Source organism: Bubalus bubalis, chromosome 12 (genome assembly GCF_019923935.1).
Source record: "Bubalus bubalis isolate 160015118507 breed Murrah chromosome 12, NDDB_SH_1, whole genome shotgun sequence".
Taxonomy (NCBI): Eukaryota; Metazoa; Chordata; class Mammalia; order Artiodactyla; family Bovidae; genus Bubalus; species Bubalus bubalis.
In genome coordinates, this window is record NC_059168.1 from 15,620,790 (window position 1) to 15,644,915 (window position 24,126).

Consider the following 24,126-nt stretch of genomic DNA (forward strand, 5'->3'; position numbering starts at 1 on the left):
TGGAATTAACTGAGATGGGGGAAGAGGAAGCTTGAGAAGCCGATTAGACGACGACTGTGAACTGAGAATGAGAGTGAGTGCAGATGAAGGTAGTAGGGGGCTGTGGATGTGGAAAAAGATGAACCAATATAAGGAATAGTGGAATTAGGCAGGGCTTGGAATGAGGAATGAAAAGTGACTTTAAACCTGGACAGATCAATGGCTGTGGCATTCACAGAGATGAAGAAGTTGGAATCAGAGCTCGGATGTTTTCAGGAAGAGATGGGTTTGATGGATTTGTAGAATATCTAAATGGAGTTACCCTGTAAGCACTCATGCCTTCAAAATTGGGTCTTTGAGGTACTCAGGCAGGACATCTATTTTATTAAGAGCAGAAAAGGTGATAAGTAAAGAAAGCTAGGAGAGAAGGTTTTTCTTTAAAATCTTACAGAAAAGTTTGAACAAACTTTTTGGCCAACCCAATAAAAGTTAGAACTGGACATGGAAAAAACAGACTTGTTCCAAATAGGAAAAGGAGTACGTCAAGGCTGTATATTGTCACTGTGCTTATTTAATTTATATGCAGCATACATCATGAGAAACACTGGGCTGGAAGAAGCACAAGCTGGAATCAAGATTGCCAAGAGAAATATCAATAACCTCAGATATGCAGATAACCCCACGCTTATGTCAGAAAGTGAAGAAGAACTAAAGAGCCTCTTGATAAAAGTGAAAGAGGAGAGTGAAAAAGTTGGCTTAAAGCTCAACATTCAGAAAACAAGGATCATGGCATCTGGTCCCATCACTTCATGGCATATAGATGGGGAAACAGTGGAAACAGTGGCAGACTATTTTTTTTGGGCTCCAAAATCACTGCAGATGGTGACTGCAGCCATGAAATTAAAAGATGCTTACTCCTTGGAAGGAAAATTATGACCAACCTAGATAGCATATTAAAAAGCGGAGACATTACTTTGCCAACAAAGGTCCATCTAGTCAAGGCTATGGTTTTTCCAGTAGTCATGTATGGATGTGAGAGTTGGACTATAAAGCAAGCTGAGCGCTGAAGAATTGATGCTTTTGAACTGTGGTGTTGGAGAAGACTCTTGAGAGTCCCTTGGACGGCAAGGAGATCCTATCCTAAAGGAGATCTGTCCTGAGTGTTCATTGGAAGGACTGATGTTGAAGCTGCAACTCCAATACTTTGGCCACCTGATGTGAAGAGCTGACTCATTGGAAAAGACCTTGATACTGGAAAAGATTGAAGGCGGGAGGAGAAGGGGACGACAGAGGATGAGATGGTTAGATGGAATCACCGACTCAACGGACAAGAGTTTGTGTAGACTCTGGAATTTGGTGATAGACAGGGAGGCCTGGTATGCTGCAGTCCATGGGGTCACAAAGAGTCGGACATGACTAACAGGTCGGACTTGAACTGAACTGAATAAAAGGGAGAGGCCAGGGGAGTGAGTTTTCTGGAAGATGATGGTGATTAAAGTGAGGGAAGGAGTGTGTAGGATAACCTGATGAATACTTTTACAGGAGTGGTGATGTGAGTGCTCTGGCCCCACATGGATGTGGGCAAGGTCACAGACCTTTACCTAGCCTGATGGTTCAGTCTGCAGGAGTCCTGACAGGAGCTGTAACTGGAAACTGAGTCCTGGGTACGAGTCTGTGGTTCAGGAGATAAGAGTGGGCAAAAGGATGTGTGGGGAAATCCCTGGTCTCCTCCAAGTCCCTATTTTTCTGTTGCTGTTCAACTACCAGCATTCTGAGAGGTTGAGATGGAAAGTAATTGGCAGACTTACCATACTTTAGTGTCTCGTGTGTTCTTTCTTATGACACACCTGTATCCATTTTTAATCTGCAGGATGTGGCTGGTCATTTTATTTGGGCAGAAGCCACATGTGAATGAGGTGATGGCTTATTTTAGTTCTTCTCTGGGATTAGTTTTGCCTTGTTCCAGACCAAACATGGGCCTCTGAGCCAAGGCATTTGTTTAAAGTCTAAGAGACCTTTTGCTTTGGGCCTCTGGGAAATGGGTGAGGGTGTGAGCATGGATCAGCACTGTTAGGAAAACTCAAGGGCTTGGTATAGTAGCACATCAATAGTACGTTTAAAAAATTTTTTTTACACAGTTGCACAAGTTGTGTAATATCCTATGATATTTGTTGCCTTTCTAAGAGTAGAATTAATGAATAAAATAGTAATATGTAGAAACTAAAAATTCCTACTCTCAGTTCTCTTTTTCTCCCCCCCCTTTTAATACAACCATCCAGGAAATACCTTCATTGGATCAAGAGAAAACCAGACTTGAGCCTGGTCAACCCCAGCTTTCTCCAGGCATTTCAACCATTCATCTGCATCCACAGTTTCCAGGTAGCCTGTGTTGATTTGTGCTGTTTGTAAGAGTACCCAGAATAAGAGAGTAAGATGAAGATTGTTGAGTGTCTCTGGTTTTAAAGTTTTAGTCATGAGAATTCCTAAGTGAAGTGAAATGTGAAATACACTTATGTATATTAATATCCTCATATAATGTTAGTGTAAGTATGGTACAGTCGATCCTTCTTTATCCGTGGTTTTACTTTCTGCGGTCAGCTACAGCCCAAAAATATTAAATGGAAAATTCCAGAAGTAAACAATTCATACGTTTTAAATTGTGCATTGTTCTGAGTAGCATGATGAAATCTAGCGCCATCCTGCCCAGGATGTGAATCATCCTTTTGTCCAATATCCATGTTCTATATGCTTCCTGCCCATTAGTATAGGAAGAACACAGTATATATAGGATTTGATACTATCTGCAGTTTCAGACATCCACTGAGGGTCTTAGAACATATGCTCCATGGATAAAGCGAGACTACTGTATTATAAGTGTTATAATGATAAAATTTTTTTCACTATTTTCTGTGGTCAGGAGTAGTATATATTATTAGAACATCATTGAGGGTTCATCATTTGATGAAGGGTCATTTTTATTGACTTCCGAATTGCTCTCAGATATTGTCACTAAATGTGGAGAGCAGGGCTATAGGTTAATATCATGACCTTTAGGGACCTATAGCTGTTCTTTATATCCAAGAATTAACCGTGGTATGTTGTTAGACTAAATTTTGCTTACATTTTGAAATGGGATCTCAATGCATATAACAGGCTTTAATTTTCATTTTATTCTCTCCCTCCTCATATAGTAGTGATTGAAAAAACATCACCTCCTATGCCTGTGGAAGTAGCTCCTGAAGCTTCAACATCAAGCGCCAGCCAAGTCATTGCACCTACTCAAGTAACAGGTAGGCGCAGTATTGATATTGCAGAGTCTGTGGAGGAGGCAGGGATGTGAACATTTTAAATGTTAAGTCAAAATTGTATCACATGTATAAGATCGCTCATGGCAGAGTTAGTCATAAGAGCAAATATTTGGAAATAATCTAAATATTTTTTGAAGTAGGAATATGTTTAAGTTATGGCACATATGCAGTAGAATATCACACAGCTGTTAATGTTTTAAAAGTAATGTCACGAGGAGATGCTTATAGGATGATATTAAGAAATACAGAACACAGTGATTCCAATTTTATCTTTTAAATGTTATAAACACAGAAAAAGAAAGTTCATTGAAGTGTTTAACCATCCTCAGTTAATAGGATCATGGATAAGTTTTCTGCTCTTCAGTATATTTTTATATATTTTCAAAATTCTGTTTAATAAACATGTTATTTCAGCCATTAGTGAAAAATTATAAAGATTTATTATAATTTATAACCAACAGCTTAAAAGTTAATATCCTTAATGTATAGTCAGGTCTTATAAATCAGCAATAAAAATACTAATAGAAAAACAAAATTAATATCATCAGATAATTTATAGGTAACATACCAAGAAACATGTATGTAATAGGAAATTTCAACTTTACTAGTAGTCAAAGAAATGCAAATTAAAGTGAGAATTCTTTATTCTTATCAATGTAATATTTCATTTTTACTAGAGTGAAGTGAAGTCTCTCACACAATTACGGAAAGGAATGTAAAGTACTTCAATTTTCCTGGAAAGCACAAACTGGCAATATGTATCAAGAACTTTAAAAATGTTCAAGACTTTTAACTCAGTAATCCCACATTAAGATAACTAGTATAAGGAAATAATGTCCCCCCAACACTGTTGTAATGGTTTGTATAAATGGGCACTTACCACAGCACTGTGTATAATAGAGAAAAAATAGAAAAACCTAAATACTTAACTATAGGGAAATAGATAATTATATCTACATTGAAACATTATGCTACCACCAATTACTACAGTATTTTTGAAGAATTTTTAAAAATATACCAGAAAATGGTCACAAAATATTGCTAAATACAAGATGAAGTATGTAAAAATGAAGGATATGAAGTGTTCAACCAATTATATAAAAAAAGACATACATTGAGAAAATGCTAGAAGAAAATACACCAGATCAGCAGTGGTTATTTTGGGAGTGGGGTCTGAGGGGTTTGGATGTTGTTTCACTGTGGATTTTTTTGTGTATTCCACATATTCTGATGTGGAAAAATATTTTTGTAATCAAAATATCACTAAGGTGCATCATAATAGCATAAGTTCATGATACCATTGCAGGAAGCGGTTGGCAGTGTATACAGGAGAAGCTAATAGAGGAGTGTGCAGCCTCTCTCAGAGTTTTGCCTCTTAAGAAACATGACATTGCATCATTTCAAACAGAAACATGCTTGGTTAGATGTATTAATTAGTTGGATCGCGGTGATCATTTCACAATGTATAGATATTAAAACGTCAAGTTGAATGCCGTTAAGTACATAACAGTTTTTATATGTTTTAAAAACCAAAGCTTTGACCTATTTTCTAAAAATTGTGGATGCACTTTCTCCTAGACACTTGAATTGATACAGCAGACAGAAGTGTTTTTAAACCACTCCCCTGTCCTGAGATGAAGTGCACATAAGTAGTGCAGAGTCACATCATGGACCCAGCAGTGTGTTCTCACCTGCGTCAGCGATACCCTCAAGGCGCAGCTGCACCCAGAGTCATGGCCTTCCCATGTGAAGGCAAAGCAACTGCTCTTTGGTTTTACTGTAAATAGTGAGCAGAGTGATATAGAAATGTTAACTATTCGAAGTAGTGGGTTGACTCAAATGAATTTTCTGGCCAAACCCTGTGTTTCTAGTGATAGAGTGAAATGCTAGTGATTTTTGTTTGTTTTTAATGGCTGTAGCTAAAATTGTTTTTCTCTGTTCTGAAGTCACAGCTGTATCTACTTATTTCATTAAACCCATTTATGAAAGACTGGGCTTCTCTGGCTCAGATGGTAAAAAAATCCACCTGCAATGAGAGAGACCTGGGTTTGATCCCTGGGTTGGGGAAGATTCCCTGGAGGAGGGCATGGCAACCTACTCCAGTATTCTTGCCTGGAGAAAGCCCATGGACAGAGGAGCCTGGTGGACTGCAGTCCATGGGGTCGCAAAGAGTCAGACATGACTGAGCGACAAAGCACAGCACATGAATGGCTGCGGTGCAAGGCATACGAACATATAACGCGCCGTTTGGTCAGCAAGTCTTCTCATTGTTTATATCTGCGTTAAAAAAGAAAATTGCAGTCTGTCGATGTGCTAGTTCTTTCAAGTACTCTATTTCCATTTTCCAGTGTGAAGACACTGTCGTTTTGTGCCCTTTTTAACAACGGCTGACTTAACAGACAGACTTCTTGCAGTTTAGCTTTGTAGAGGTTTGGCTAGATACACGCAGTTTGATCATTTAAATGCAGCCCTGTGAGGAATAACAAAGTGCAGTTACTCAGCTTCAACTGAACTGTGGAACTGATTGAAAAAATGAAAGTAGCTGTGCTATATGAAGTTGTTAGAAGACAGCTTAATTTGAGTTTGGCAGAGATACAGGGCGAACATCTGCTATCACATGTTTGAAGCACAAATATTTCCTTCCAAGAAACAAGTGACATTGAAATTTCATTTTCACACAGCATTTATAGGTGCTCTGACTTCCTATAGTAAAAGAATCTTTCTGAACCAATCCATGGGGAGAACATTTTAAATAGTTTTTGAATTTAAATAATTTGCCGTTTTGGAGCTATACTATGATCTGTAATCTACCCTAGAACAAGAAGACTGTTTTGTATCAAATTTAATTGAAATCGAAATGTAGATGTTCCCATTGATTTTGATAAGAGAGCCAGATATGTAGATTGAAGGAGCAATCTGATCAAGTCTGTCTGGAACATTAGGCAGAGTTGTTTTTTTTTTCTTGGAACACAAAAGGAGGTAGATGTTTGTCACTCTTAGTTTCTTCCATGAATTGAAGAAAGGAATAGAATAATAAGTAGGCGTCTAAAATAACCAAAATCAGCCTCACATTGCTCAGCAATGATATCTTTATGATGGCGAAATTGGAAGTAGCCTTTGTAGATTTCGTCAGACTCACTTTGACTTGCAATAATTATAAAGGGAGCCACATATTTGGAGGGAGTAAGGGAGATATTTTCCACTCTGAGCAGCTGAGTTGGTGGCTTGCAATATTATTGGCACACTGTTTCCAAAGAAATGATACATTTTAGCATATAAATTCTTGATTTAGCATAGTGTCTTAGTAGCTCAAGGATAGGTTGGAAAATCAAACCTTTATTTCTCTGGCGAGTATTTACAAAGTGGAAACATCTGCTTCAATTGTTGTGGGACAATTTATGCTCTTTGTGGGGCAGTTAGGAAGCCAGGGCATTTTTGTAAACCTTTCCATGAGTTGACATTTGATACCTTCCTCTGCCAGCTCTTCCTAAACTTTCTCTGTGGCCCTTGCAGACCAGCCAGAAATTATTCTGACTTTCATGACTGCTTTGTGTAAACCTTTGTAATCATCATGGCCCAAACGTTGTGAAAACTATTTTGCTCATCGGATCTTTTCCAGAACTCATCAGTGACCCCTTTATAAAAACCTTTGTCCCTGAAGCATATTACCAGCGTCATGACAGCCTCAATAAACTATGTAGGCTCATGGAAGATGAACTTTGTTGCATGTAAAATCATCATGCTTTAATATTTCCAGCTCTGTTTATTTATTTATTTTGAGTAATCACATGAGCAGGAAAAAAGCAAAAGGTCAGCATATTCATTTTCATATCTTGCCAAAAGCTTTCTTTTTCATTTAATTCTAAAAGACACCAGACTCTTAAATCTATCTCTGGCCGTCTTTCTGGGACAAATAGACCATTTGGTTTTCCATTGGCTTTTGGTCATGACTCTTTTTTCCAAATTCTAAATGGACTCCCGGGAAAGATACAATGAAAGTCCTTGGCCTGATGTAGGTGAAGCTGTTTCAGGGGCCGCGTGTGTAAGGACGGTTCTGCACCCTAGGGGAAATATGATGGGCATTATGAAGGGGGACGCTTCCAAGAGTCCAGTGGGAACAGTCTCTTGTCTCTGGGAAGCCAAATATGCTTCAGAAGAGAAGACATGATCATTAACCTGAGTGCCCCAGATACCAATCATTACTGCTTTCTGTGCAAGGCTTTACCATATTCCCAGAGCCTGTGTCTATGCCATCAGCACATATGGAGGAATGTATATTTTGACCTGAACTTATCTTTCTGTGGTAACAGGCTAGCATGGCTCTGTGTGAGTGACCTCTTAGAAAAATGTAAAGCATAAGGTCTTTGCCCCCCGCCCCCCAAAATGCAGAGAAATCCAGAAGCTTTTTTTTCTAAGCCTGAAATTTAATTTTTTCAGTTTTAAGACAATACCATCAGGACTGCCTTTCTGTGTAACTTATAATCAAGAATGAAAGTGTAACAGGCAAAGAAGGGAAGTGTAGGAAGAGATGGTGTGAAACTTTTAGGAGTATCAATAATTTATTTTAACTTTAAAAATGGTGTTGATCAATTTTGTTGTTTTTTTTTTGTTTGTTTTTTGAGATGTGGTTGACATATAACTTTGTATAAGTTTAAGGTGTACAATGTGCTGGTTTGATACATTTGTGTATTGCACTGATTACTACAAAAGAATTTGCTAACACCTCTATCAAGTCACATGCTTTCTTGTGTGTTAAGAAAAGTTAAGATTTAGTATTGTTGATTATAATCCGGTAAATTTTTTGATGAATGGTAAAGAGGAAGCAGAAGTATTGTGAAGTTATTAATTTTTCTTTTTGAACTTAGAAGGGTGGGATAGCAAATAGATAAACGGGATCTCTGAGGATAAACTGATACAATTTATCATGTGTATAAAAAATGGGACAAACTATAGAAATCTAGAATATGTTAGTAAATATCCCCTCACGTGATGCATCTCTTAGTACCCTCTAGTGGTGTCGGAGTAACATTTTCTTACATACGTTAGTGCCATTTGGGATCAACGTTTTCAAACTGCAGTTTTATATACATAATCTATGAGGTAATCAGCTAAGAATTCTCAAGCTTTCCTCATAAATATTTCAACCTCATAGCTTCTATTTAAGATACTAAATTGGAAGGAAAGGCCGTTATTGTTCATTTCTTAAGACAAAAGAGTTAAAATTCTTAATCATTTCTTCTATCTTAGAGTTGACTTAAGAAGAAATTATCTAAATATTGGCACACTGGCATAGCAAAGTATCCCATCTGAATTAAGCATCACATATTTTTGAAGACTTTATTTACACGTGTAAACATTCCATTCTAAAGCTGTGCCTGAAAAAGAACAGATAAATATTTGGTATGTGTGGGAGTGGGGGCAGTGAGTACCCACCAGGCATTTCCTGAAAACCCCAGATGTACAATCTTTTAATTCTGACTACTTTTCCTAGTATATTGTCATCTTCTATTGTCAAATTTTGCAAATTTGATCAATATGTCTTCTCTGATTTAAGCAAATGGCAGAGAAGAACATAAAATAATTTCAAAGAAAATCAAGAAATCTAAATACCATTAATTTTAAAAGGAGCCATCTGTTTACATTAAGAATAGATGGTTAAAGAACTGCTTCTCACACTATTCTACTAGAGAATTCTTATAAACAGAGAAGAGAATTCTTACCTGAGAGTCTAGAAGTAGAACCTGGAGAAGATTATGTTTTTTACCTTCAGATTTTTGCAGCACATAGAAATGATAATTTTTTAAGAAAGACTTTTCTGTTTATAGAAGTAATAACACTTGTTCATTGTAGAAATTTTGGAAGATACAGAGAAATATAGACAGTACCAATCGCCATAATTGTAACACTTAGATTTATTTTCTTCCAATCTGCTTCTCTGTGTATAAAATAATTTAGATCATATCCTATAGTATGTACCTGACTATATTTTCTTAAAAAAATAAGCATTTTCCTATCCTGCTGAAGATTATTATATAATCTATACTGTGTATGTCTCAATTCATTATTTTATATGGTTATTATCAGTCATTTAAATTTAAGCAGTCATGTTAATTATCTATGACTTTAGTCTTTTGGATATTTTTTCCCTGTATCTTGACATTATACTGACTATAAACTATTTTTCTGATAGCGAATTAGCATAAATAGATTCACTAAAGATATAAATAATTTTAAATGTGTGCTTTATCATAATCCAAGTGACTTTATGCAAAATACTGCAGCTCTGTAGTCATATGCTTCCTTTTAAAGCCTAACAACTTTTCAAATAACTTGCATCAGTTGTCTTAAAATCACAGCACAGTGAATAACACTTGATGAAAAATGAATGTGGTTTGGGTTTTGGAGAGTAACCTCAACCCAATTTAGGTCATTTCCATAGTGAATTTTTGTTAAAGCACTGTTTTCCACATTTTTCTTCAGAATTCACAGTGGGTTATTGATGATAGTAGCATGCCTGTTTTTCTTTTCATTCAAACCATAGACCCCATTAACGAAGGTGTGTTTTAGCTTGTCACACTTGAGCCCTGGTCTTCCTCCACTGGGCCATTTGGGCGTATCCATGATGTCATCTGTTTTAAGTGTTGTTTATTGCCTGATGACAGGGAGATAATAGTAGTATTATTTATGTGCTATTTCTTTGTTATATATTCTTTTTTCCAAATTATTTACTTATTACTGTGCTGGATCTTTGTTGCTGTGCATGGGCTTTCTCTAGTTGCATCACGCAGGGGCTATTCTCTAGTTGTGCTGTTCAGGCTTCTCATTGCAGTGGCTTCTCTCGTTGCAGAGCTCAGGTCTTAGGGAACATGTGCTTCAGTAGGTGCAGCTCATGGACTCTAGATCTAAGGCTCAGTAGTGGTGGTGTGTGGGCTTAGTTGCCCTGTGGCGTATGGAGTCTTCCTGGACCAGGGAATGAACTCGTGTCCCCTGCATTGCAGAGTGGATTCTTAACTACTGGACCACTAGGAAAGACCCTGTTATGTATTCTTAAATAACTTCAATAGGAGCAACCACAGTAATCAGTAATAATGGCTAATTTTTACTGAGCACATATACTGTGCCAGGCCTTGAGCTACATGCATTATTTAGGTTATCTCTTTTGAACCTCACACTCTGAAGATGGTGCTCTGGTCATTCTCATTTATACATAGAGAAAAATGAGGCTTGGATTGTTTAAGTGATTTGTGCTCTGTTACAGAGCAAAGAAGGGGCAGCAAGGTTGGTACTTGTACTCTCGTCTCAAGCCTGGGCTCTGACCGCCAGCTGTACTGCCCACTCCCTACTATACTGTTATACATCCTTACAAAGATCATTGAAATCAACAGACTATCTTGGAGTAATTCATCGCAGAAAGTCACCTTTGAGTTTTCAGGTCATTTTGGTAATAAAGCATATTGTGATGGCCTTTACCCACTGGCAACTCCCCTCCCCTTGCCTTGACCACAGCCTGTGTCTGTGAGTGGAGCAAGGACTTCATAGAAGAAGCCAGTCTCATGCAGGAATCAGGAGGAAAGGAAGGGAGGAACTGAGCAGAGAAGATTTGGAATAAGATTCTATATTCTCTTAGTATAAATAAAATATGCTCCTGTTGAAATTGGCAAATTAAGAATAAGTTGCATCCAGAAGTTCTGCTTTGATTAGAAGTGGTAAATCTTTCTGGAGAATTAATGAGAAATTTGGGAGGAGGTTGAGTATGTTTTTTGGAACTTGAATTTGGCCTGCTAACAAATAGTAGACAGTTGCCATCTATTTCTTATCAGAAGGAATCATGTGATTCAGTCCATCATCCAAAATGAACTGGAGACTGTAGAAACTCATTGATGGGCTATCTTGAAAGTTCATAATTGATGATAACATCCAGGATGGCCTCTTTCTAAATTTCCACCTACTCCAGTTCATCTTAGAAGTTGTCTCTTTAAGAATTTTTGATGGCTTTGGCTGTGACTAACTGATCAATTATAATGTAATCAGATGAGTTTACACTTGATTTTAGAGTGTAAAATTTTGTTTTCTGAATGCATAACTGGCAATAAGGTATTCAGGAAAAACAAAGTAATCGTTTGCAAGGTGCAATGAAATCTTTGTTTATATCTGTTTTGTCCCACCTTTTCTTATTTTTAAAGAAATCAATGAGTGCACTGTGAACCCTGACATCTGTGGAGCAGGACACTGCATTAACCTGCCCGTGAGGTATACCTGTATATGCTACGATGGCTACAAGTTCAATGAGCAACAGAGGAAATGTGTTGGTAAGAAGATACTTTTGGTTGATGAGATTATTAAATATCAAATGTTTGCACATTAAGAACATTTTAATCATGGGGAAAATACTGTTTAATTAAAAAAAAAAATTTCTCCCTGAGCTAAAGGTACTCAAAAAAGAGGCTTGCTTAACTCCTAGGAGGCTCTTACCTCTTGGTTCAATGCTGCCTGCTTTGCCAAGAGTAATACAGTTACATCAAGGTGGAATAATTTCCCAAAGTTTTTCAGGTAAAGAATATAGACAATAATTAAGAGCTCTAGAAATAGCTATCTATAAACATATTTAGCAAAAATTAATATTAATATATCCTGCAATAAAAATATGTTTATATAAGTTTATAAAATTTGATTTTTAAAAGGAATTTCTATTCAGTTAGGTTCAGTCACTCATTCATGTCTGATTCTTTGTGACCCCATGGATTGCAGCATGCCAGGTTTCCCTGTCCATCACCAACTCCTGGAGCTTGCTCAAACTCATGTCAATTGAATTGGTGATACCATGCAACCATCTCATCCTCTGTTGTCCCCTTCTCTTCCTGCCTTCAATCTTTCCCAGCATCAGGGTCTTTTCCAATGAGTCAGTTCTTCGCATCAGGTGGCCAAAGAATTGGAGCTTCAGCCTCAGCATCAGTCCTTCCAATGATATTCAGGGCTGATTTCCTTTAGGATTGACTGGTTGGATCTCCTTGCAGTTAAAGGAACTCTCAAGAGTCTTTTTCAACACCACAGTTCAAAAGCATCAATTCTTCGGTGCTCAGTTTTCTTTATGGTTCAACTCTCACATCCATACATGACTACTGGAAAAACCATAGCTTTGACTCTATCTACCTTTGTTGGAATTTCTATATTGAAAATCAGTATATGCTGACAAGAGACTATTAATGGATTTATAATGTAGGGAGCTCATCTATGCTTCTTTGGGGAAAAATGTATCTCACAAAGGGGTGTAAATGTGTTAAGTCATTTTAATGTGTTAACACTAAATTTAATATCTTTTTTAGAAAAAGGAAGTTAAATAAGAGTTATAAGGCAAATATGGAGCCGCAAAGGGATATACCTAATTAAACCCACTTTATGCTGAATTCCCTTATGCAAATATGACTTTTGCTGTTTGGTTTTGCATATATATGTGGAGTGAGGTGTGAGGGGGACATCCACTTGCTCTATAGTATGACTGTTTCTCGTGAATTTGCATACATGAGATGTATTATATTTAGAATCACAAGCGTAAAGTTGAAAAGGGCAGTCAGTCGAGATGATTCAGTCTCGTTTTACCCATGTGCGCTGTGAAAGAGAGCGTCTATCGTGACACTGCTCACTGCCTCTGCTGAGCTGGCCTGGGATTTGCACGGTGAATTCCAGCGCTTACATGACTCCAGTTATCAGGCAGAGGTCTTTTTGTGTTGACCTGAAATCTTTCTTTTGAAACACCAATACCATAGCTGTAGCTTGAACTTTCAAAGCAGTACGCCATACATGTATTCCATCTTTGCAGGCCTTCAGGTATTCAGGGAAACTGACTGTATTCCTTTTACTGTTTTCCTCACTTATAAGGTGGGACAGAGGAGACAGAATGCTAGTATTTCATGAACAGAGAGTCTGAGAATTTCATGCTACGCTAATCCTTTTGTATGTCTTTTTGTTAACAGATATTGATGAATGCGCTCAGGATCAACACCTTTGCTCCCAGGGACGCTGTGAAAACACTGAGGGAAGCTTCTTGTGTATTTGCCCAGCAGGATTCATGGCCAGTGAGGAGGGTACTAACTGCATAGGTAATAGCAGTGTTCTTTCTGATGCAAAAATTCTCTCATGTGGGTTTCTAGCTCCCCCGATTCCATCAGTCCAGAGCCTATTCAGACAACCAGAATTTATTATTAAACCAGTTACAACACAGTAATCTGCTAGATTCTGGAAGATTAAAAAATGAAATATCTTCCCCCAACACTTTTGAATGAAGAATATCAAATGTCTACAAAGACCAGTGGTGTTAAATATTTCTTTTGGATTCGAGTAAATCCAAGCCACTCGATTTTTTGGAACAAATCACAGAGATAATAGTAGGAGTCAGTTACTTCATTCTTAAATTTGAACTAACCTGGGAGATGGGAGAGGTTTGAAATTAGGTTTTGGGAAATAACACTCGACAATGTTTTCTGCTTTGCTTAGATGTCGATGAGTGTCTGAGGCCAGACGTCTGTGGGGAAGGGCACTGTGTCAATACCGTGGGGGCCTTCCGATGTGAATACTGCGATAGCGGGTACCACATGACCCCAGGAGGCCACTGCGAGGGTGAGTCTGCTGAGAGGATGGGGAGACCACAGCCCTTCGGAGTGTGGAGCACACATGTCCATGAAATGCAGGGCTAGTTCCAGAACTTGAGGCTTGTAGGCACCTGGCCTGGTACGAGTTTTCCTCCACTGCCAATCCGTGCAGGACACCAGCTCGCCCAGGCTCTGGCTACCTCCCAGAAGCAAAGCCTCTTTGCCTCCCTTCAGTGACTCTGTCTGGGTCTTTTCCTGTCTTCTTCCTCTCTCTATTACTCATTTCAATATCTGCCTTCCCTGGTAGGTGGAGTGACATCACTTTGTAACAGTGAACTGCGGAGGATCTTAGTACAAACCCAGACTTAATCACAGTGTCTGTCTGCATCATTCACCTGGCATGGTCCAGGTGTCATCTGTGTGAACTTTTTGTTTTCAACCTTTTCATCTTGGTCCATTCGTTTGTCTCAGCTTCTTACTTTAGCCTGTGTTCCGGGACTTGCTTGCAGATCTCTAAAAAATGTCTGACCAACTACAGGTCAGACTCCAGCTGTGTCAGATAAAATTTCTTTAATGCTGACCCCAGCAATGGATTTGCTCTCATTGCAAAAATGTCTTGAAGAGTTTTGAACATTTCAAAGTTAAGATGATTAACCATTAAATATTTCTGTTTGTGTATGTGTCCCAAGCCACATGGGTTCTTTTTGAAAGCACCGTGGTACACTTGGAATAATTATTTTTGTGAAGAAATACACTGAACCTCTGCTTCAGTCTTCATGGAAAGGTGAACAAGACAAAGGAGCAGGGGCCTTTGGACATGTTCTGAGGAGCCTGGGTGTGGGGTTGGTGCTGGTTCCACATGTTCGCTGCCTGGCTACCTGACATTTAGCCTGATTTCAGACATGGCTGGGCCTCCAGAGCTCGGGAGGGATAGGCTGGTTGGGGAAGGCTGCTCTCTGCTGTTTCTTGGCTCCAATATGTTGGTTTTTTTTTTCACAGTTCTAATGACCAGGCCTGGAGGGAGAGCTCATTAGACATTTTTTTGGCAGGCTGCACCTGCGTCACTTGCTGGCCTCTTGCCTCAGCCCCTGAGTTATCTGGAGAGAAGTGGGGAGCATTTCATGTTACCGCATCAGCTCCCATCAGAACAGAGATATGAACTCTTCCCCTGATGGCTGAGGGCCTTGGGAAAGTGCAGGTGTGAAGTGTCCCTGCTCTTCTTTTACAGGGGACTGTCCCTCTGCTCTGGGGGCCGCTTGAGGACGGGTAGAATGGAGACGATAGCTTTTCAGCTCATGATCCCCACACTCAGTAACTGTCTAGCTTGGGGCCAGTTATGTAGCCCCTTCAAAACTTAGTTCTTCATCTGTGAAATGGGAACCATGCAGTTAACTTTCAGGCTTGTGCAGGTAAATGGGTGTTGCCGTGTATCATATGGTGCCTGTCACCTTGTTAGCTCTCAAGAAGCACTAGTTTCCCTGAACTCCCCCCCTTTCCCTGACTCCTTTGGTTTTTGCATAGATATTTTCAGAATATCTATAATTGTGGGAGTTTCTTAAGAAGAAAATGGGCTTGAGTTTATATGGCAAGCACCTTTATGCAAAACTGTGCTGCCCCAAAAGGTCAAATATAGATCCTCAGGTTCTACACACAGACTCAGGACGGGAAGATAAAACATTTAAGGAATTACTACAGGTTAAGGATGCACAGTAGAAAAGAGTAGAAAAGAAAGTTGAAGATAAATAAGTAAATGGGAAGAAGGAGACTCTTCAGTAATATGCAGTGCCTGGAAATTATTTAACAGAAATCTCACCAGCATCCCCTGAGTTAATAATTATATAATTCTATCCCCATGAAAAAGCTTGAAATGAAGGAGCCAAATAACGTGGCTGTTTCCTAATTTCACCATGGACCAGAACCAAAGGTCCCTGGGCTTCTGGCTCACTGAGGATTTTCTCAGCTGTCACTGACAAAGTTGCTTTCAAACAGTGCCCGTCTCCAAGGAGTCTACTGTAGCTTACAGACATTATCTCATGCACCCTTACTTTATTCTCTGAAGGTATTACCAGGCAGGTAGTCCCTCATTTATAGATGAGGGAACAAGCAAACAGGTGAGAGCAGCAGGAAATCCAGGGATGTTACTGTCTTATGTTGCTCAGCATTGTACCTTATGTATCAGACCAGCCTATCTCAGTGACCTTCTCTGACTTAGCAGTTGTAGTTCCATATTTTTTTTTTTAAATCCCATCCAGAGAAGAATGTAATGCTGTTTGGAAAATTCAACTGGCAAGCATCATCTTTTTGTAGAACAAGAAGTCCCAGAACATCTGACCTAACAAAAAAAAAACCACTGTGTGTCATTGTCTATTGGCAAGGATTTTTTGCTGATAGGAAAAAAAAAATTGCAACACTGACCTGGTGCTTATTCTATTAATAACATCTTTTACTTTAAGCATCTTTTCATACATCTCTAATGATACATAATGGGAGGTGATTTTTGAGAATTTGCCAGCATGATGACATCAAATACCCGTGCATGTTCAGTATATTCATTATGTATTTCTTTCACTTTTTTTCCTGAAAAATCTTGTTTAAATTTTAAGTATGATTAGAGGCAAATCCCATGGATGGAGGAGCCTGGTAGGCTGCAGTCCATGGGGTCGCTAGGAGTCAGACACAACTGAGCGACTTCACTTTCACGCACTGGAGAAGGAAATGGCAACCCACTCCAGTGTTTTTGCCTGGAGAATCCCAGGGACAGGGAAGCCTGGTGGGCTGCAGTCTCTGGGGTCACACAGAGTCAGACACGACTGAAGTGACTTAGCAGCAGCAGTAGCAGCAGCAGCAGCAGCAGCAGCAGCAGAGGTCCTATATACATCTTATGTCATGATGCTTAGACACTGAATCCACTCACTTGGAAAATACCTGTTTCAGTTGGGGCTGGTACACAGGTGTTAGTGCTCATTTTAAATGGTTGAAAAGTTACCTTTTCATTTCATTAAATGGTTGAAAGTTACCTCTGTCACCTTTCCCCCCATTTTATTGTTTTACCATTCTTTTTTTTTCTTAAATTGGAGGTTAATTGCTTTATAATGTTGAGTTTGTTTCTGCTGTACAACAACTCAAATCGATCAGAACTGTGTGTGTGTGTGTATATCCCCTTCCTCTTGAGCATCCCTCCCATCTCCCACCCCCATCCCAACCCTCTAGGTTGTCAGTAGGACGCAAGGTTGGGCTTCCTGAGTTGTATGGCAGCTTCCTTCTAGCCATCACTTTTACACATTTTACTGTATGTATGTCAATGCTGCTTTCTCAGTTCGTCCCATCCTCTCCTTCCCTAGCTGTGTCTACAAATCTTTTTCCTATATCCACATCTCCAATTGTTTGACCATTCTTTAGAAAGTCTGAAGCTATTGTATCTCTGCCACCGTTCCGTCCATATTTAACATGATTTTTTTTCTCCTCACATTGAAAAGAACAATGATTAATAACTTAGTTAGCTGTGAATGTGAAAAGCAAGGTGTATTTTAAACCAGAATATATTACCCTATGATTATTCACCATAGTTTCTGGAAAATCTTGGAAGTATTTGATGAGTTCATTCTCTCCTAATGTTCTTTTTTGACCTCCAAGGAATTCCTATCACGGGAAAAGTTTTAAATTATTCAAACCTCGGATGTTTTGGGGACCGTGAAGCCAAAGCAAGGGTTTCCCTAGAGTACCCCATTGTCTGCAGAGAGAACCTCTAGCCAGGTGAATAAATGGCTTCACCATTGTATTCATTTCTTGTATTTCTTTCTGGCAAACCAGACTATTACTTAAAAGATGTTGATGTCCAAAAAGTGGTCCTAGAGAACTGCCAACTCACAGAGTGGAGAGATCTGGGCCTGCCAGTTGGAGAATTGGGGCCAAGTTCTTCCTTGAAACATATGTAAATATTTCAATCAAGTTATACCTGGCCATGCATTCTCACTGAGTGTTTAAGTGCATACCTAGGGCTTTACTTTTCCAGTTATTGTTTTCCTCACCAATTGTTCTCCCCTTTATCACACAAGTCAGTCCGTGCTGTAGTGTTCTGATAAAATGTCTGTGACCTAGCTTTTTTATTTTTTCAGATATTGATGAATGTTTGACTCCAAGTACTTGTCCAGATGAGCAGTGTGTGAATTCTCCCGGATCTTACCAGTGTGTTCCCTGCACAGAAGGGTTTCGAGGCTGGAACGGGCAGTGTCTTGGTAAGTACTGGAGTGTACTTATCATAGTTGTGTGTCTTCTGTCTGGCTGGTTTTCCGATAGAGTGGTATAATACCAAGTGAGATGTTTGGCAAAACTAATACAGTGTTTCAGGTTTAAAAATAAAATAAAATTTAAAAAAAAAATGGAAAACGGTGAGAGAAACAAAGTAATGTAACAAACTCATGTCATTCAGAGAAAAGTTCTAAGTAACTTTTAACCATGAAGAAAATAAGAAATTGAGTGGACATGAAGATTTTACATGAAACATAATTCTGATTGAAACAAATTGTTATCCCTGATGTGATTAATACTCAAAACCAAATAAAATATTGATAATAAGTGCCACAAAGAGGAGAGAGGTGGAGAGCAAAATGCTTAAAAAGAGAAGGTATGAGACGGAGCTACCACAGACTTATAGAATCAAGAAATATACACAAACTTGCAGCGGAAGCAGCAAATATAAAAAGAAATCTGGACTGATTGCCCATTGATGTTTTTGAACTGTGGTGTTGGAGAAGACTCTTGAGAGTCCCTTGGACTGCAAGGAGGTCAAACCAGTCCATCCTAAAGGAAATCAACCCTGAATATTCATTGGAAGAATTGACGGTGAAGCTGAAGCTCCAATACTTTGGCCACCTGATGCGAAGAGCTGACTCATTTGAAAAGACCCTGATGCTGGGAAGGATTGAAGGCGGGAGGAGAAGGGGACGACAGAGGATGAGATGGTTGGCTGGCATCACCGACTTGATGACATGAATCTGAGCGAACTCCAGGATATGGTGGAGGACAGAGGAGCCTGGTATGCTGCAGTCCATGGGGTGGCAAAGAGTCGGACGTGACTGAACAACAGCAACCCCTTATATTTGTTCATTATTCATTCACTCAAGTATTTAATGAATGCTGAGTACCTCCTCCTCAAGGCACTGAGGAAGATAACTACTCTGCTTTGCTCCTGATTTTCTGTGATCGAGTCAGCTTTACCCCCTAATGGTTTTCCTTTGTGTTTCTGTTTACCGTGTGATCTTTTTCGCAAAAGCTGAACTCTTTCCCACCCCATGCCACAATCTGACAGTGTGAGTTAAATTTTTCCATCCTTCCTCTCTTCTTTCTTTTCTTCTCAAATACTGTATAATTCAGTGTCTATACACGGAGTGGTGGGCTTCCCCTGATAGCTCAGTTGGTAAAGAATCTGCCTGCAATGCAGGGGACCCCAGTTTGATTCCTGGGTCGGGAAGATCCCCTGGAGAAGGGATAGTTTACCCACTCCAGTATTCTTAGGCTTCCCTTGTGGCTTAGCTGGTAAAGAATCTGCCTGCAGTGTGGGAGACCTGGGTTCGATCCCTGGGTTGGAAAGATTCCCTGGAGAAGGGAAAGGCTACCCACTCCAGTGTTCTGGCCAGGAGAATACCATGGACTTTACAGTCCATGCGGTTGCAAAGAGTTGGACACGACTGAGCGACTTTCACTTTACTTACATACAAAGTGGTACTCAGTGCTGGGATACACTGAGGGACCAACCAAAGTACCTTCTTCTTTTGTTTGTTTTTAATTATTTTTATTTTAAAATTTATTTGTTTTAATTGGAGGATAATTGTTTTACAATATTGTGATGGTTTTTGCCATACATCAACATGAATCAGCCAGAGGTATACATGAGTCCCCCTTCGCATCCTGAATCCCCCTCCTGCCTCCCTCCTCACGCTGTCCCTTTATGTTGTCCCAGAGCAGCAGCTTTGGGTACCCTGCTTCATGTGTTGAACTTGCACTGATCATCTGTTTGACATATGGTAAAGTATATGTTTCAGTGCTATTCTCTTAAATCATTCCACCCTCTTCTCCCACTGATCCCAAAAGTCTGTTTTTTATGTCTGTGTCTCCTTTGCTGCCTTGCATGTAGGATTGTCAGTCCCATCTTTCTAAATTCCACATATATGAGTTAATACACAGCATTTGTCTTCTCTTTCTTACTTTAGTCTGTATAATAGACTCCAGGTTCATCCACCTCATTAGAACTGACTCAAATGCATTCCTTTTTATGTGCTTGGTCATTCACTTATGTCCAACCCTTTGTGACCACATGGACTGTAGCCCACCAGGCTCCTCTATCCATGGGGTTTCTCCAGGCAAGATTCCCTGTTATAGCTGAGTCATACTCCATTGTGTGTATGTACCACAACTTCCTTATGCACTCATCTGCTGATGGACATCTAGGTTGCCTCCGTGTCCTAGCTTTGTAAATAGTGCTGCAATGAACATGGGGTTCATGTGTCTTTTTCAGTTCTGGTTTCCTCGGCGTGTATGCCCAGCAGCGAGATTGCTGGGTCGTATGGCAGTTGTATTTCCAGTTTTTCAAGGCGTCTCCACACTGTGCTCCATAGTGGCTGGACTAGTTTGCATCCCCAACAGTGTAAAAGGGTTCCCTTTTCTCCATACCCTCTCCAGCATTTATTGTTTGTAGACTTTCTGATGATGGCCATTCCGACCGGTGTGAGATGATACCTCATTGTGGTTTTGATTTGCATTTCTCTAATAGTGAGTGATGTTGAGCATCTTTTCATGTGTTTATTAGCCATCTGTATGTTTTCTTTGGAGAAATGTCCATTTAGGTCTTTTGCCCACTGTTTGACTGGGTTGTTTGTTTTACTGATACTGAGCTGTGTGACTGTATGTTTTGGAAACTAACTCTCTGTTAGTTGTTTCATTTGCTATTATTTTCTCCCATTCCGAGGGTTGTCTTTTCACCTTGCTTATAGTTTCTTTCGTTGTGCAAAAGAGACATGTGTTAGGAAAGAGGGTTCTTTGATATTATAAGAGCACATGATAGAATGAGTTGCCTCAAGGAAAATTCTTGAGGTTTAACCAGGGCTTTGTCTGGGGAAGGGGATGGAAGGAAGATCGTTTTGGACATTTGGTGTGTGCAAGGGGCTCATGGAAGGCAGAAGCAGATCATGTTCCAGAGGCTGAAGAGCTAGTGTGGTTGTAAGACAGAGTACAAGGGAAGATTTGCTGCAGGGGGAGGACCATGAGGGGAAAGACCATGCCAGACCCTCTTGGTCCTATTAAAAATTTTGGTCTTTATTCATACATCTCTGAGGAGATGTGTGGTGTGTTAGAGGAGATGGGATAGGTAGATTTGGCAGAAGTACTTGTAGTTTCAACACTTTGAACTCCTCACGAGACAGCATGAGCTGAGCCCCTGAACCAGGTGCAGGAGGCCCTCTGCCTTGAATCTTATGCCCATTCCCAAGGGTCTCTATCAGTAGAGCTGTGAGGTGTTGATCTTTGGGAAGAAGTTTTTTTTGTTTGTTTGTTTATTAGTTGCCTATTTGATAAGCTTTTGTTTATATAATCAGTGCTGGTCAGAAAGTGCATGTGGTTTTAATTTTCCCGTTTGGCATAAATTTCACAGTTGCCTATCAAGGTTCCATTCTTATACTCATTTTCACATACCAGTGCATATTATAATCCAAAAGTAGAGCCTGAACTTTACCTTAACTAACTAAAATTCACAACCATGGCATAAACACAGCCCTGATTCATGAATTTACTAATGGAACATGACTGACCAAATTGGCAAGTGATTGCTCTCCACAACATCCTGCATGGATCCAGGTTGGGGAATAATAATATATGAGTTCTTACACCTAGATGTGTGCAATCAATCTGATCATGACCACGCTGCTGCAGTTGAGTGACAGAAACAAAGCACCTCATTTAGCAGCAATTTCACTTTGCCAACCAGATTAGCAGAATCATAAGCAAAGCTATTAGGTCACCCTGTTACTCACCCCAAGTTACACACTTGGCCAAGCAGTTTTGCATTGCTAACTAAAGTCACACATTTCCCATTACAAATAGGCCATGTCCTTTTTTCCTTCTGCTTTGGGTAGAGTTTTAGGTTCTGTATCATCTATTGATCAAGCTTCTTGTCTGTGATATAATTGCAGTGCCATCCATTGCTCATTTTGAACTTGCATTTTTTGTAAATTTCTCCTGTGAGCTTTTGCAGATTGTACCAAAATGGATTTTTCCATCTTAATATTTTATGGCAGTCAAGCTTTCAAGTGTGAAAGTTGAATGTGATGGAAAGCAGATACTGCAGAATACCTTTCTGTTCAGATTGAGCCAATGAATGGATTGGATTTTTCCGCAGCGCTCTGACAATGCTCATGAATACCCAATCATATCTTTTTGGCTTTGTTCCTTTATTCATTTTATTTCTCATCTTTGTAATTCTGCTACTCTAGACTTTTCAGAGGGCATAGTCCTACCTAAGTTTGTCTTTGAGTTGAGCTTATCCATAGCACAACCTGACCTATATTTATTTCTCTATTTGCCACTTTCATCCTTGAAAACTGTATTCCTACTATGAGTCAGGTATTTTGTTTTAGACCCTGGGGATTGATAGTGGACAAAATAAATTTCTTCCCTTCATTGCACTTAGACTCTAGAGCTCACAAGGCAAAAAGTAGAGTATAGTGTATGTCAGGGGTGATGAGTCCCATTAAGGAAAAAAGCAGCCTAAGGGATTAGAGAGTGTTAGAGCTTCTATGGAGGTCAGGGAAAGCATCAAATGATAAATGATTCACCAAGTGTTCCTTGCTGTTCAACTGTTCTTGTGTCTAACCGTTAAATGTGACTAGTTTGAGGCTTCCTCTGTCCTTTTAGTACAGACACCTTAGGGTACATTGATGAGACTTTTTCCTTCAATTTTTAATGTATGAGAACATGAAAGACTAAAAAAAGCATTCCTAAATCTCATTGTTTGGAGAAAAGTCCTACACAGGGCATTTGTTAGTTTTCATCTGGAGAGATGACAGTCTCTACCTTGCAGGGCTGTTCTGTAGATCTTAGTAACCTTTTTTTACCACTCTCCTCTCTCAGCATATTTTTAAGTTATTATAATTAAACCTAGACATTGTTGTACAGAGTAATACTTTCTTTGGCATTATGCTTTATATATATATTTAAAACTCATCGATCTTGATGTCCATTTGGCTCTTTTTTCTGTTAAACAGTTTCATTAAGAATTAAGAATGACCATTTTGACCCTTCTATTCTACAGGGATTTAAAGCCAGTGACACTTTCTCCTGCTTTTGCTAACTAAATGGTGAACTTACTGAAAGCGTTAATGGCCTTTTTGTATTCATGCCATGTATACTGTATCTTACTATTTGATGCTGCTCCTTGATTTATGAATTAGAGCAGGAGTTTGGTGCAGAAACAGGTAAAATGTTTGCAAGTGTTGCCTGAGGGTTCATCCTTTTTCCTAGCATGAACCCCCAGGCCACACCTGCTATGTTTAGTTCAGGGCATATGATCCTTCATTCTCAATAGTTTATTATATCTGTCCCTCAGTGCTTTCTTGGCAACCTTTGTTGGCTCCTCTGTTAATGAAGCTGCTTCTTTCAAGTTGTGGATTTCGGTGCTCTCTTGAGAGCCACTTTCATCATTGAGCACTGTATTCATTGGACCTCACATTCAGCCTGGAGCTATTGCCCATGCGATCCCCACCTCTTAGAATTATTTCATCACCTTGAGTTCTGGCCAGTTCTCTCTGGCTGCTTTCAATCAGAATCTTTCTTGAAAGAAGCCAATGTGTCAAGTCCTCAATTTACATGTTTCACTTGTCTCAGGAAAGTTAAACTGCCCTGATTCAAACCTGACTAGAGCCATCTCCCAAAGGAAATTTCTCTAACATTTAATTGTTTAAAGGTATATTCAGTAACTCTGATATATCGATCACATTTCCCTGAATTTGAGCATATTTGGGCTATATGACCTTTCTGAAGCTTAGTTTTAATATCTGTAAAATGGAAACCGAAGTACTTTCTTCATAGGGTTTATTATCAGAATTAAATGTAGTATGGGGCTTCCCTGGTGCCTCAGATAGTAAAGAATCTGCCTGCAATGTGGGAGACCTGGGTTCAATCCTGGGGTTGGGAAGATCCCTTGGACAAGGGAATGGCTGTCCACTCCAGCTGTATTCTTACCTGGAGAATTCCATGGACAGAGG

General features: G+C 39.4%; 1 protein-coding gene across 17 annotated transcripts in view; it reads left to right on the top strand.

The window, feature by feature from the left end:
* The window catches only part of LTBP1 (latent transforming growth factor beta binding protein 1), a 458,940-nt gene that overhangs the window by 309,770 nt on the left and 125,044 nt on the right, over positions 1-24,126 (top strand). For 12 of the 17 annotated variants that reach the window (XM_044925805.2, XM_025260861.3, XM_044925802.2 and 9 more), the window contains 6 exons: positions 2,259-2,358; positions 3,171-3,269; positions 11,471-11,596; positions 13,259-13,384; positions 13,779-13,901; positions 17,989-18,108. In XM_044925805.2, coding sequence (XP_044781740.2) covers positions 2,259-2,358; positions 3,171-3,269; positions 11,471-11,596; positions 13,259-13,384; positions 13,779-13,901; positions 17,989-18,108 — 694 coding nt within the window. The remainder of the gene's footprint in view (positions 1-2,258; positions 2,359-3,170; positions 3,270-11,470; positions 11,597-13,258; positions 13,385-13,778; positions 13,902-17,988; positions 18,109-24,126) is intronic. The other 5 variants (XM_044925800.2, XM_044925809.2, XM_044925812.2 and 2 more) reach the window with 1 other exon arrangement.